At 35.6% G+C, this 14,208-nt stretch overlaps 1 protein-coding gene across 3 annotated transcripts in view; it reads right to left on the reverse strand.

The window, feature by feature from the left end:
- Window positions 1-6,988: 6,988 nt before the first annotated feature.
- MKI67 (marker of proliferation Ki-67) overlaps window positions 6,989-14,208 on the reverse strand; it is a 36,354-nt gene continuing 29,134 nt past the window's right edge. For all 3 annotated transcript variants that reach the window (XM_058188724.1, XM_058188726.1, XM_058188725.1), the window contains exons 13-16: window positions 12,594-13,744; window positions 11,459-11,528; window positions 8,336-11,095; window positions 6,989-7,386 (exon numbers count right to left, since the gene is read on the reverse strand). In XM_058188724.1, the coding sequence (XP_058044707.1) occupies window positions 7,277-7,386; window positions 8,336-11,095; window positions 11,459-11,528; window positions 12,594-13,744 (4,091 nt within the window). In that variant the 3' untranslated portion in view covers window positions 6,989-7,276. The remainder of the gene's footprint in view (window positions 7,387-8,335; window positions 11,096-11,458; window positions 11,529-12,593; window positions 13,745-14,208) is intronic.

Raw genomic sequence — 14,208 nt, forward strand, 5'->3', positions numbered from 1 at the left:
GATAGGTGTTAAATTTCTGTTATTTTATGGGGTGTAATGTTATTTTAAATTTTCTGGCAAATTTGAATCAGTTTTTTAAGGGTTGTTTTAATTATTGTGTATGTTTCTGTTTGTATTTTATTTGCCTGTTCACCGCCCTGAGTCCTTCAGGAGAAGGGCGGTATACAAATTAAAACATTATTATTATTATTATTATTATTATTATTATTATTATTATTATTATTATTATTATTATTATTATTATTATTATTATTGATATGAAAATAGCAGATACAAGAGTTTTGTCTAACACACAGGTGCCCAAACTTTTGGCTTGCCTGAGCTGTCTTGAGTGGAGGAGCAGTCTTCAGCCATATAAAATATATAATAAATGTGTATAAAATTGCTAAAAATCACGTTAGTAATTTATGATCTTTTGGGGCCACATCATTAGGGCTACATGTGGCCTGTGGCCCCTGGGCCTGACACACTTGGTCTAAAGTTTATAGAAATTGCAGATTCAGAACTTAGTAGTATTTGGTTAAAATTACTATTTATTTAAAATTTGGCCTTCTATCTTCAGAGATACAACTCTGGGCAGTTCATAGCAACCCCTAAAAACCAAATAACAGCACAAGCCAAAACTTGGTATCTCAGCCATTCTCCTCAGATGCAGTCAACATCATTCATTCATTTATCTAGCCAGCTTTTCCCTAGGCCTAGGCTAACTAAAGACTTTTTTAAAAAGAAAAAAAGGAAAGAAAAAGAAAGTAAGTGTAGTCCACCCTTTCATTATTCTTTCAGACACAACAGTAGTGAGGGTACAGGCTATTAACCTGCTAAAGGTTTTTATAAGTCATAAATTTACATTAGTCACAGTTACTTTTTCTATGCTTTTGCTTGATATAGCCATTGTTAGGATCAGCAATGAGCTAACACAGACTTTTGACACTTACTAGAAGCTAGAGGCTGACCATAAACTTTCAGTTATAAAAAGTGAGTCTAGTTCAGTGACCTGTTATAGTGGTATTGAAAAAAGCAACTGAAGATTGTTTTTCATTTAAAATCACTGCAGCATCTCCATGGTCACGATTAGAATTGACCCTTGGCAACCAACTCATAGTCAGTTGCAGTGCCTGGGGCCATGTGATCATCTTTTGAGATCTTCTGACAAGCCGATGGGAAGCCAGATTCACTTAACTGTTACTAACTTTAACAAATTGATTTGCTGAAGAACAGTGACAATAAAGGTCATAAAGGGACAAAATTCACTTAACTGTCTTGTTTATCAGCAGAAATTTTGGGCCTCATTTTGGTCATGTCAAGGACTCCCTCTACGTGTATGACTATTAAGTGGAAATAGTTAAATCAGCAAGAATTCTTAGCCTGGGGCTTCCTTTTATCAATACTGTACAAGAAAACATGGAAATAGGAATGGGGTACAAAAATGAATGGGAATAATAAGAGATTAATTAACTGCAGATGTCCAGTAATGCTACTGATTTCTGGGAAGTTTTTTTTATTTTTTATAAACATAGTAAAAAAGCTCATTGTGAACGAATTATTGGTCAGGTACATTTTTAAACACATCAAATTTCACCCAAATTTATAATCTAATACATTTCCTTCTTCTTCTTAGATTTAATTATTTATTTGCACAAATCTAATTAAAAAAAATTATTCCAAATTCGACACATTCTGAAAATTATTTAAATGAAGTTTAGTCCCCGTACTTGCTTCCCCAAAACATCAATACTAAATCTTTCTTCCCTTCTCATCGTCCTCTGCCTCTAAATCAAATAACATATATTCAAAATTCCCATCTAATCCTTTATAATATCAGACCAAATTTAATATTTAAAAGGGGTACATTAGTTATTTCCACCAATTGTTTCTCCAATATATTTAATTATTCCGTTAGAAGTTTTTATCAAATCATTTTATTACCTTACCCATTCATAAAAAACAACTTTTACCCAAACATAATAACGCTCATTTCCCTCTTATCCCAATTCTAATATCTTTCCCTCCATTTCCCAAAACATCAGTTTATTTTTATTACATTTGTCACTTATATTTTAGAGTAAATATTAACATTTTCTATTTAAATTCTTAAGATGATTCTAAAAGCAGCCATTAGTTCCTTTCAAAGCGATGTTGTATGCCCATGTCAGCAAAACCTTCTCCGGGAGAATAGTCTGCTATTCCATTCTTACAATCTTCCTCTGTCTTTGGATCCTTGCTTAAATAACAAATTCTCCAAATCTATAATCCAAAAGCACACCATCTAAAATTCTCTTCCAAGAACTGTTACGCAGTCCCAGCAATGCCACTCATTCGTGGGAATAGTCACAAGAAAGCTATTCGACTCTTACTATCTTCCTCTGCCTCTAGGTGTCTCATCTTGCAACAATTACAGCTCACAAATAATAAGTAGCCTGTCAGGCCTGGAAACCATACTAGGCCTTAGGTTTCCAGACGCTGCCACATTTTTCCCCTGAGGGGAAGAAGGGGGGTTGGGGGTATGGTAACATTCTTCAAGCGGTCAAGGTCGGATGGTGTTCACAGTTCATGGTCTGCAGGAGGAGTGGCGAGAAGATATTCGAACGACCTGGGAGAACGTGGGACCATGTGACCAGCAAAGGGTTTAGGGGGGGTGGGACTCTTGGGGTTTGTATAACTGGGAAAAGAATCCGGAAGTTCAGTTTTGGAATTTCACCCATCGTGTGCCAGTTTCCTTATGCTAGTAAAGAACTCTGAAAGACAATGGCTTCTGAGTTTTTTTTATGCAGAAGAGGTTTTTCTGGAACCTTGACACTATTCCAAAATTTGAAAGCTTTCTCCCAAACAAGTTCGATAGGCTCAGTTTTTCAAACAGTTCCATTTCACCCTCAAATACATCCCCGGCGACCAAAATCTACTGGCTGACGCCCTATCTAGGAAACTGCAATTTGACAGCCAACGCGAAGAGGTAATACATGCAATGATTCCTGATAGCGAACCAGCCAGCCAAGCACTTACTCGACCGCGATCACGCCGTGGTGCTAACATCCCACCAAATAAACTACTAGCGGAATTAAAATCAGCACTCACTGACGATGCTTGGTTTAGAGAAAACTTGCCAAACCTCACCTTAAGGGATGGACTACCCTGGAAGGGAACCAAGATTTATGTACCCATCACTATGCGGCTGGCTATACTACAGAGAAGCCATGACTCTCGCCTAGGAGGTCACTTTGGGTTTTTGAAAACTCTCCACTTGGCTAGAAGGAGATTCTGGTGGCCAAAAATGAAATCAGATGTCAAAGACTATGTGCGGAGCTGTGCCACCTGCACCACCATGAAGTCCAGACCAGGGAAACCCCCTGGACTCCTACAACCCGTAGCCGAACCCACCAGACCATGGGACGAGATTGCCATGGAGTTTATTGTTGAACTCCCACCTAGTAGGGGAAATACGGTGATATGGACCATAGTAGATTTGTTTTCTAAACAGGCCCACTTCACTGTGTGCAGCGGATTGCCATCGGCGAGAAAATTAGCAAAGCTCTTCGTGAAACGCATCTACAGACTGCATTGAGTTCCTAAAAGGATAATATCCGACAGGGGTGTTCAATTCACAGCCAAGTTCTGGAGAGAGTTCCTACAGTCCATTGGGTCGTCTCAAGGACTTAGTTCTGGGTTCCATCCTGAGACCAATGGGGCGGCTGAAAAATTGAACTCAATGGTGGAACAATACATATTTACATTACCAACAAGAAAACTGGTCAGATTTGTTACCATTTGCAGAGGTCGCATATAATAATGCTGTACACAGCAGCATGGGGTTAACCCCTTTTCAAATAACCACCGGCATGGACTTTGTTCCAATGCCTGAACTCCCCGTGCAACCCCCCACTTCCGTTTCCCTAACGGACTGGATGAATTCGTTGAAAAAAGGTTGGGAAAATACAAAAAAGGCCTTAGCTGTAACAGCTCAAAATTACAAAGCCCAAGCTGACAAACACTGTTCCCTTCAACCCCCTTTTTGCATTGGGGATAAAGACTTTTTATCTACTAAGTATCTGAGGTTGAGAATACCCAGCAGAAAATTCGGTCCAAAGTTTTTGGGCCCTTTCCCCATTGTAAAGATTATTAATCCGTTACCGTCCAACTCAAGCTCCCTCGAATGTTGGGTAAATACACCTGGTATTCCATAGCAGCTTATTAAAACCTGCTAGACAATCTGGACTGAGACCTCAACCTACCGCTCCCCTACCACCCTTGATAATCCAAGGTGAAACCCACTATGAGATCAAGAAAATCCTTGACTCTAGACTATACAGAGGTCAATTACAATATTTAGTCCACTGGAAGGGATATCCATTATCTGAATCTACTTGGGTCAAAAGTTGGAAAGTAAATGCAGACAATTTGATTAAACAATTTCACAACACTTTCCCTGACAAACCTAAAAAACCTCCTGGAGGGGGCAGAGGGGGGTAGAAGGGAATATGGACCACCGACACTATTTTTTATTAATTCTTTGTTTTCTTTCCTAGGATATAGCTTCTTTTCCAAGGGGGGACGCCTGTCAGGCCTGGAAACCATACTAGGCCTTAGGTTTCCAGACGCTGCCACATTTTTCCCCTGAGGGGAAGAAGGGGGGTTGGGGGGGTATGGTAACATTCTTCAAGCGGTCAAGGTTGGATGGTGTTCACAGTTCATGGTCTGCAGGAGTGGCGAGAAGATATTCGAATGATCTGGGAAAACGTGGGACCATGTGACCAGCAAAGGGGTTATGGGGGTGGGACTCTTGGGGGAATCCGGAAGTTCAGTTTTGGAATTTCACTCATCATGTGCCAGTTTCTTTATGCTAGTAAAGAACTATGAAAGACAATGGCTTCTGAGTTTTTTTTATGCACAAGAGGTTTTTCTGGAACCTTGACACAGCCATTTTGGTGACAAAGTTTCTTTGTTCTCAAATGTTTCAGTACATTTGAAACTAAATTAATTAGTTAATTTCCCCAGATTTTTCTTTAACTATATTAAAAGTTGAATTAAGTCTTTTAAATCCAAAACAATTTTTCCCCTCCATTTTTCTTCTATCTTTGCTTATCTTATCTTGAATTACATTCTCAATTTAAGATATTTTGTAGTTTCTGACTTATTTATCTTCCAGGTTTCTGTCTCTTGTAAGTTCCTTTAATATTCCATAGGTTCAGGGTAGAGGGATTTGAGACATTTAAAAACAGTTCAAATATTTCTTTTATACTTTCCTAATTATTTCTTTAATTTCCATTGTAGTCCATTAACACTTTCAGGATTTTCCAAACCATTGCTTAGTGAAAGCTTACTTTTCCTTTCTTTATTTTAATAGAGCTCTACTTCCGTTCCAAGCCCCAAAGGCTAGTTCAGTTCCAGAGTGTGTATTTGTTAAATTGATTCTTTCCACTTTCACTTCTTCAATTAGCTGCCTGGCTGAAGGTTTTCCCCAATGCTTGCGCTTATTTTAAATATAATTTCTTCGTGAGCTCATAACTCACCAGACTTCTATAATTTGTCTCCTCATATTTCTCCCTCCTGCACAATTCTTGTGGCCACCTTTTCTTGGTGCCGCCACCACGATGGATGATGGCGGCTGCATTGCACCCCGCCTGGTCTGGGGGAAAGAATCCGGAGATGTGGGGAGTTTGCAACCTCCCTGTTCGCTCCGGTGGCTCCCCTGCTCTTCGCTGCCCCTTCGAGGCAGCTGCAGTCCAATTCTTGATTAGGACGGACCCCCGGATTGGGGGGATATCAGCACAAACCCTGGAGCCATCGGAGTTTGCGACTGTCTCGCCCGTGACACTGGCCACACCTCCGATTTCTGGGAAGTTTTAAACAGTTTTGATACTTATATTCATAGGTAATGCAGCCAAATATCTTTTCTTAGTTGTTTAACCACGGTTACTGGTTATCCATAAATACTGAATTTATGGATGAACATTTTAGCAAGTAAAGCTGCTGATGGGTAAAACTGTTAGATTGAGTTTACAATTGCCAAGTACTTCCTAAAGATGTTTGGTAGGTGAGAAGTCAATTCAATGTGACATGTAGAATTTAAATGTCAGATTAAAAAGGGGCAGATAAAATGAAAAATGAACAAAATAAAAACAAATCCACCAATCACATATACAAAATTTGAATATTAAAAATTTCAAATATCACTTTCTCATTAGCCATTTTATATTAATTGGAAGAAAAAAATTATATTTAAAAAGTGTAATTAAAAAGAGGTAAGGAATTGAATGAATGAGAGATTCTGGATATGAAAAAATAAGGTTAGGAATGTACAAAAGTGGTTCCTGGAATATTCTAAGCAGAATTCAGGAATCATCAGGCAGTACCAATAGTAATGATGTAGCAGTATGTTCAGAGCCTGTAATATTTGCAATATTAATATTTCTTAAGAGAACTATCGTTTACCACTTCAGAAGCCCTTAGTAAGAGTGTAAAAATGTTGGGAAATGAGTCCCAATTGAAGGCAATCCAACTGTTGAAATTTCTATCTTTTCTTTCAAAAGAGCTTGTGCACAATAAAAAGGTAGGGTAGATGGATGAGCACACTATACTTGAATTTAAAGGCTATGGGGCAGTAAAGTCCTGGGAAGATTTGAAGGTTGGCACACAAAACTACATATGGCAAGTGAAAAAAATTAATTGCATTTTGCTTTGACAGTATGATAACATGTCCAGCAGTTTCTTCAAACTTCCAAACCATGTTTTTTCCAGTTTGGATATATACCCTTCAATAGGATTATGGATCATGCTTCCAACTGCTAATCAAACATCTTCCAGGCTTGCCTTGTACAAAACAGCAAGACTCTAGGGATAATGCTAAACAGAGAAAACACTGGCCTTGTACAAATTCAGATTTCTATGTTCTGAATAGCTAGCTTTTCACCCTGGTAATCATCAGTTACTGCAGTGTGGAAAAAAGCAAACACCTGAGCGTCAATTGGATCACAATATAAAACAACACTGCTTAAGTATGTTTTTAATTTTGAAACACGCAAGTACAGTAACATTAGCATTTTAAAAATTCTAGACAATACAAATCAAAGCAGTTAAAATTTAAATTCCTAATCCTTTAATATTTTAAAGAAATATTAAAATTTATTAAAAATAATTTGAAAAGCTATTTACAAAATATTTGCATCAGATATTATCAATGTCAAGGGTTAAGCTGAAGCGAATGTTGAAGCATCTCAACTTCAAAGTTTTAAGGTCGTAATTTTTCAGATTAAAAAAATACACTCAGAGCAAATATTATAAACTATTTTCTTATTCTTTTGCTTGCTCTTGTCCTGCCTTCGGTTTCTTTAGGCAACTCAGTCATCAGAGTGGTATTTTCTTCTTTCATTTTTTTTTTACCTCTTGTTTGCACTATATATAAGGAAAAACAAAACACATATATGATACCAATATTTACAAAAGTTCTTCCTACATTTGGTAATTTATTTGGAACACACATACACACACGGAATTTTGGAATAATCCAATAGGATTAAAATCAATTAAAATTCAAGAAAATCTTCAGCATATTTTAAGAAATTCTAAAGGATGAATGCACGGCATTAATTCTCTAAAGCCCAGATAAATATAAGTTCCAAAATGTACAGAAGTGCCTGAGCAATTAATTTTATATTATTTCATTCAAACTGTGGTAGCATTAATCAATCTAATACCTTTCAGATATATTGATAGATATATAGTACCAAGAATTTTGAAAAGTGTAATCGTAACACATCTACAAATTTTCAGGCTAAAAAAGAGCATCATTTGGGAGTGTTAACAGAACACTGCATTTCTGGGCAGGACAACTTAGTCTATTCCTATGAGAAAAAAAAAAAAAAAATCCTTTTTCAACGATCAATAGACTCAATTGAAAAAGATATACAGATCTATTAAAAGAGCTCCTTCAGAATCTTCTGATAATTCCTGCACCTATGGAGTTCTAAGTTGCATCTCCAAAGTCAAGAAAGAAAAACTAATCTTTTAAGCAAGTGGAGTATATATTGAACTGGACTGACTTGACTTCTCAATGTTACTCTGTGTATATTCCTCTGGTGAATTGATACTGAGGACCCTAGAGTGAATTTTAAAATGCAAAACCAGTGCATTGATTTGTGGACCTTTTAGGCTGCACCCTTCTTAAACTGTTGTGCTCTATTGATATTAAGATTCCAGAATAGTGTTAAAACTGAAAATCCCAAACAGAATTTGGGAGCAGAAAGACAAGATCAGGAGGAATTCTGTGCTTTACTGGATTATCTCTTTAATTCTAAAGAGTAAGAATAAAGCTTACTAGTTTAAGACATAAAAGATAACATACCTGTTTTAGATACTGTTGATTTATTTTCTGGAATTACTTTTTTCACCATGTTAGCAGTGGTAATTGTTTCTGAATTGTTAATTTGTTTTCTTTTTGCATGTTCTGATGAACTCTTTTGCACCAGCATATTTGAGTGTTTAAGATTTTTATTTTGGTCATTAGACAAATCATTTTGATTGATGTTTTGAGTCATGGTTTTTATTTCAAGAAATTTCAGTGCCTTGCCCATTAAGGAAACTTTTTTATTTGATACATTATTTAGAATTTGTTCATTAGGAAAATTATCACTGCTCGCAGATAACATACTGTTTTTTTTGAGGGAAGGAGAAACAGCAGCCTCAAGTTGATTAATTTTTCTTCTACTTCTTCTTTGATTGATCACAGTTGCCATAGTTGTTTTCTGCAAATCTTTGTTTTGGGTTTCATGAACAAGCATTTCTTTTGGAATAACGTACTTGTGAGAGCGTGTCATATTGTATGTACCTGAAAGTTTTGCTAATTCCATTTTTCCAACAGAATCTTCACAGTTTCCACTTTGATTTTTATTAGCAGAAGATAATGGTGACAAAGTGATGCTCACTTTCAGGGAGGGAGAAACTAGTGATGCAATATTAGTTTCTTCTCTTTGCTTCTTTGATTGACGCTTTTTTCCAAAATTATTTTCTAAAGGACCAACATTATCTGTTAGTAGTGGACTCTTTTTACTGTTAATTCTTAGTTCAGCGTTACTCTCTGCTGACATGCCACAAGATGTTAATAGTTTTCTTTTATTTCTGGATATATTTTGTTTTGATACAGCTTTTGAATCTTTCTTTCCATTTTGTTGAATGTCATTATCAATAAATTCAGATTTTTTACTGGAAAAAACTGAGTTTGCTGAAATTTCATGAACAGCTTTCCTTTTTCTAGAGTTGTATGTGAAATTCTCATTTACATTATTTGCTGTCCTCACATCTTCATTTGGTTGTTCATCTGAATGTTCCCCTCTGTTTGATGACAGCAAATGACAAGTGTTGTTTTTGACAGGAAAAAAGATTTTCGGAAATACAACAGTGTTTCTTGTTTTTCTACCTACTTTTGATTGATCCTCCTTTGCAAGACAAGCATTTTTGCCATCTATATTTTCGTCTATTATGGGGGTTATCTGTGTATTGTCAAAATCTGTAGATACATCACCAGAAATAGTTTTTTTATGTCTGCCTCGCCTGGGTGGATTCTCTTTCGCTGTCTTTTGGCTCTTCAGTAAACAGGATTCTTGAGTATTTCTCTTCCCTCTTGTCCTTTTGGACTGATTATCCTCTTGTCTGATGGCCATATTTGGACCTTGGACATCAGCTTCTTTATTACCGGATGGTTCATTGACTTGCTTGCTTCTTCCTCTCCTGGGTGGATTTTCTTTTACTACCCTTTTTGGCAGGATGTGCCCTTCACAATTTTGTACATTTTCTAATGGCAACATTTCAGATTCTTTAAAATTTTCATTTTGAACTTGTGGCAAAGAACATCTGCCTTGGAAGGAAGGGTATTTGTTCACTGTTGAATCTCCAGAAGTATTATTTTCTAAAGGAATATATTTGAGGACCACTTGATCTTTCTTTCTCCCTCTGCCCCTTCTAGGCTGATTTTCTTTTAGACTGGGCTCTGCAGGAGTTTGCATGCTTTCCAAGGGAACATTTGGAATCCCATTACAAATGTTTTCAGTTTGACTTTCTTCTTCTTTATGAATATTACTCTCGTATCCAAGTGCACGTTTTTCTTCAAAAGCCTTAAAATCATCTTTAAGTAAAAAACGAACTTTTTTTTCCTTCTCTGCTAAATTTTCTTCCATTGCTGTTAGATTATTTTCTGAAGCTTTGGTTTTACATATTTTAGATATTGTACATTTTTGCTTTCCTTTCTTGTCTGCATTCAAAGTTGTGATTAATGTTTTTGGGCTTGATGGTATTGCAGCAATCTTTCTTCTTTTATTTCTTTTATTACTTTCTTCCCCTGATATTGTATCATTTGCTTTACCTTTAGCAAGTGTTGTCTTTACGTCACTTGCACACTTTTTTACATTTCTAGACCTTAGCCTTGTTTTGATAGTTAAATCACTTTCATTTTCTTGAATTGGTCCATTTTCTTCCAAATCCATACTTGTTACAGTTTTTCCTTTTCTTTTAGTTGCCACTTTTCTCCTGTTTACAGGCTGTTTTTTCACTGTTTCTTCCTTTAAAGATTTTTCTAACTCCTGAGTATGGTTTATGTTGTCAGATCCTATATCCCCATTTGTTTCAACATACTGCTTCTTTGGTCTTCCTCTTTGAGATAATTTGGTTGTTTTAATTGTCGCAAAATTGTTTTCAGGTTTGTACAATGGATTTAGTTCTGTGTGGCTGTCAAAACTTTCACTGATTTGCTCACAATTAGCTGATGTTGATCTATTCTTTGTAGGCCTGTGAATCATCTTCGTATATACTGCACAACTGCAGTTATTTATTTCCCTTTTCCTAGTTCTAGACAAAGAAAGTGGTTCAGGCTTTTCTGTTTTTAATGCATCAGAATTTGCAGCTGCTTCCTTTACAAAATCAATTTTGGCTTCATTTTTGAAACTCATTCCATCTGGCTCATAGTTTTCAGAGAGAGAGGTTGTTCTGGTTTTTTTGTTGAATTCTGTTTTCAATTCACAACTATTATTTTTTGTTACTGGAAAATGAGATTCTTTTTCAATTTTAATTTCCAGGTTTGCTTCACAACTTCCAAGCACATTTTCCATGGATTCTGAAATAAAATATGTTCAAATATATTTTTAAAATCAGTCATTAAGAAAAATGAAGTTTTGAACCGATGTTCTGGGTAACTTTTTTACTTTGGAGAAACATTTGTGTAAGTAATTCATTAATGATATAAAAACTTCTTTTTAGAATGTCCTAATATTTATATTCTAAAATTTGTACTAATTTTAAATTTACAGAGCAGTTCTCATTAATATTCACTGCAGTGAAACAATCTGTATCAAAATTAAAATGTCAAAAATTTTTTTTGCAGGAATAAATTAGAACCACATCTTCATTCATCTATATTATAGTATACTTTCAAAAGAATATGCAAAGCATATTTTAATGAAATAAACTTTATACTTACCCAGTTTATTTCTGGAACTGGTATAAGATCCGTTTTCTTCCACAAAATTCATAGATTCTGGCATTTTAGCCTATAAATATTACATTAAAATAGCTGACATCAAAATATTTCTCACAGAAAAACATTCCAGTACCCTTCCTTGAATGATACAGCTGTGTATTTTGTAAGACTGAGCTTAGGAAACAGTGCAGCTGAACATTGTTTCCAAATTTCTTTCTTGAGTGCATGCAGACTATACTTGTGCTATAACTGACAGCAAATCAAAGTAACTATACATACAACATGCATACATACATACGCAAAGCATAGCATTTCAAGAAGCTATGCTTCTCAAGGAAATGTTTTACATAATCCTGATTTATATTAAGAGATTGGGTGCTACACAAATTTATATTATGTATAGTAAAAATATAATCTATAGTATAGCCTTTATTGTTATTACACATCATGTATACAACGAAACTGGTTTTAGCCTCACTGATGTAATCCCTGTTAATTGGTCAGGACCCCTGTTAATTGGTCAGCACAGGTTTTTACCACTTTCCCCAGCACCCCGTCTGGACCTGCAGCTTTGTTGGGATTTACAGCCCTCAGCACAGCTCTCACTTGATGTTCATCCAGGGTGTGTGGCTGGAAGTTAGAGGGCCTTTGGGCTAGAGCCACACAGATAGGTCTATTTGACTTCAAAGTGAGCAAAGAAGCTATTTAGCTCCTCCACCAGAAGAGCATCAGCACTGGCTATTTTTTTTGTATTGCCCTTATAGTTGATGTGTTAATGAACACACGATAGATTATATGTTCAAATATGAAGTATTACTGCTGGCAGTGACAGTAAGATGCAGAGGAGCATTTTTTCTAAATCTGTGTTTTGCAATATTAACAGCTGTAATTAATCCAAAATATTGTAATTTTAGTCTAAAAATACTTACTACAAGATCACAATGTTTATCCTTAAATCCAAAAAACCAAAGTAACTATGAAGTTGTCATTTGAATTTTCTGGGATCAACATAATTGGTCCCAAAATTTCAAAATGTTATTATAAAATAAAAATGGATTATTTGAATTCTTTTAGTTACTAAATTATGGGCTACCTAAATAAAAATGAGTACAAATATTTGATATAATAAACATACCTTATCATTTTCAATGTCCAACATCTCTTTGACACCTGTATAATCTATATCAGGAATTATAGAACTCTCTCTAGGTTCAATAATAAATTTCTGCAATCCCAAGTAGTCATCAGTTGGCATAGATTTTGATGCTTTCAATATCTGACTGCTGCCAACCATATTATTTATGGGTTCAAGTATTTCCTTTGGTGATATCATTTGAATATTTCCTCTATCTTCTATTGACTTCACAGTTTCCTTAACTTCCTCAGTAATGCCATTAATATTTGTATCTTCCATAATTTGTGTTTTATTTTTGGTAACACTTCCAATCATGTCTTTTAATACTTCTTCAGTAGATAACCTAGATTTAGTATAGATATCATCATTAAGAGGCTCCATAGTCTGTCTGGATGTTTTCAATGTCTTTATTCCTGAAAACACCTCCACAGGTTCTGATTTTTGCTCAGGTGTCTCTAAGAGCCTCTTTATCCCTGAAAGGTCTTCAACAGGTTCAAATTTTTTCTTAGGTGATTTAAATAGCCTCTTAACCCCTGAAAGCGCCTCAGCTGGGTCTGACTTTTGCTTAGGTGTCTTCAAGAGCCTCTTGACTGCTGAAAGTGCTTCAACTGGCTCTGACTTTTGCTTTGGTGTCCTCAAATGCCTCTTGACCTCTGAAAGCACCTCAACAGATTCAGATTTTTCCTTAGGTGTTCTCAAGAGCCTCTTGACTGCAGAAAGTGCTTCAACAGGCTCTGACTTTTGCTTTGGTGTCCTCAAAAGCCTCTTGACCCCTGAAAGCACCTCAACAGATTCAGATTTTTCCTTAGGTGTTCTCAAGAGCCTCTTGACTGCTGAAAGCGCCTCCACTGGCTCTGACTTTCGCTTTGGTGTCCTCAAAAGCCTCTTGACCCCTGAAAGCATCTCATCAGATTCAGATTTTTCCTTAGTTGTCTTCAAGAGCCTCTTGATATCCAAAGACTGTCTGACTGGCTCTGATTCTTGCTGCAGGTTTTCTTCTTCTGTTCCCATTATATTTCTTTCATTTAGTGATACAATTAAATCATCATGAATGGGTATTTGTGATACTTCTTCCAATGCTGGAGATATTACATCTTGATTGTAAGCTCTTTTTTGGCTTGAAGTATTAAAATCCAAAACAGACTTTTTTTCTAACAGAAATAGAAAAATGATAACAGTAATGAAACTTCACTGACTACATTGATGGAAATGCATTTAAATGTGAAGAAATATTACTTATAATAATTATGTATTAGACTATGTTTTAGAATGAAACAAATAACATAAAAACCAAATTACATTTGAATATTAAAAATTAATTAAGTCAAATTAAATTAACTGTTACTCATAATGGAAAACATACATATTATAATTGAGATTGTACTGTAAGCAAATTAGTATTAGAAACATAGCAACTTCTAAGTAGCAGAAGGACCAAAATCTACAACCATCTAGGAAATGTTCTACCAATCAGAAGGAGAGCATGTTTATTCCACTAATATAAATTGTGAAATCAAATACAGAAACAGTTTTATGTATTTCTCTAACCTGAATTTGAAGCCATTAAAACTGTTGCACCTTGAATGAATCTAATTATTTTTATTTTATTATTATT

This window comes from Ahaetulla prasina, chromosome 6, assembly GCF_028640845.1.
Source record: "Ahaetulla prasina isolate Xishuangbanna chromosome 6, ASM2864084v1, whole genome shotgun sequence".
Lineage (NCBI taxonomy): Eukaryota > Metazoa > Chordata > Lepidosauria > Squamata > Colubridae > Ahaetulla > Ahaetulla prasina.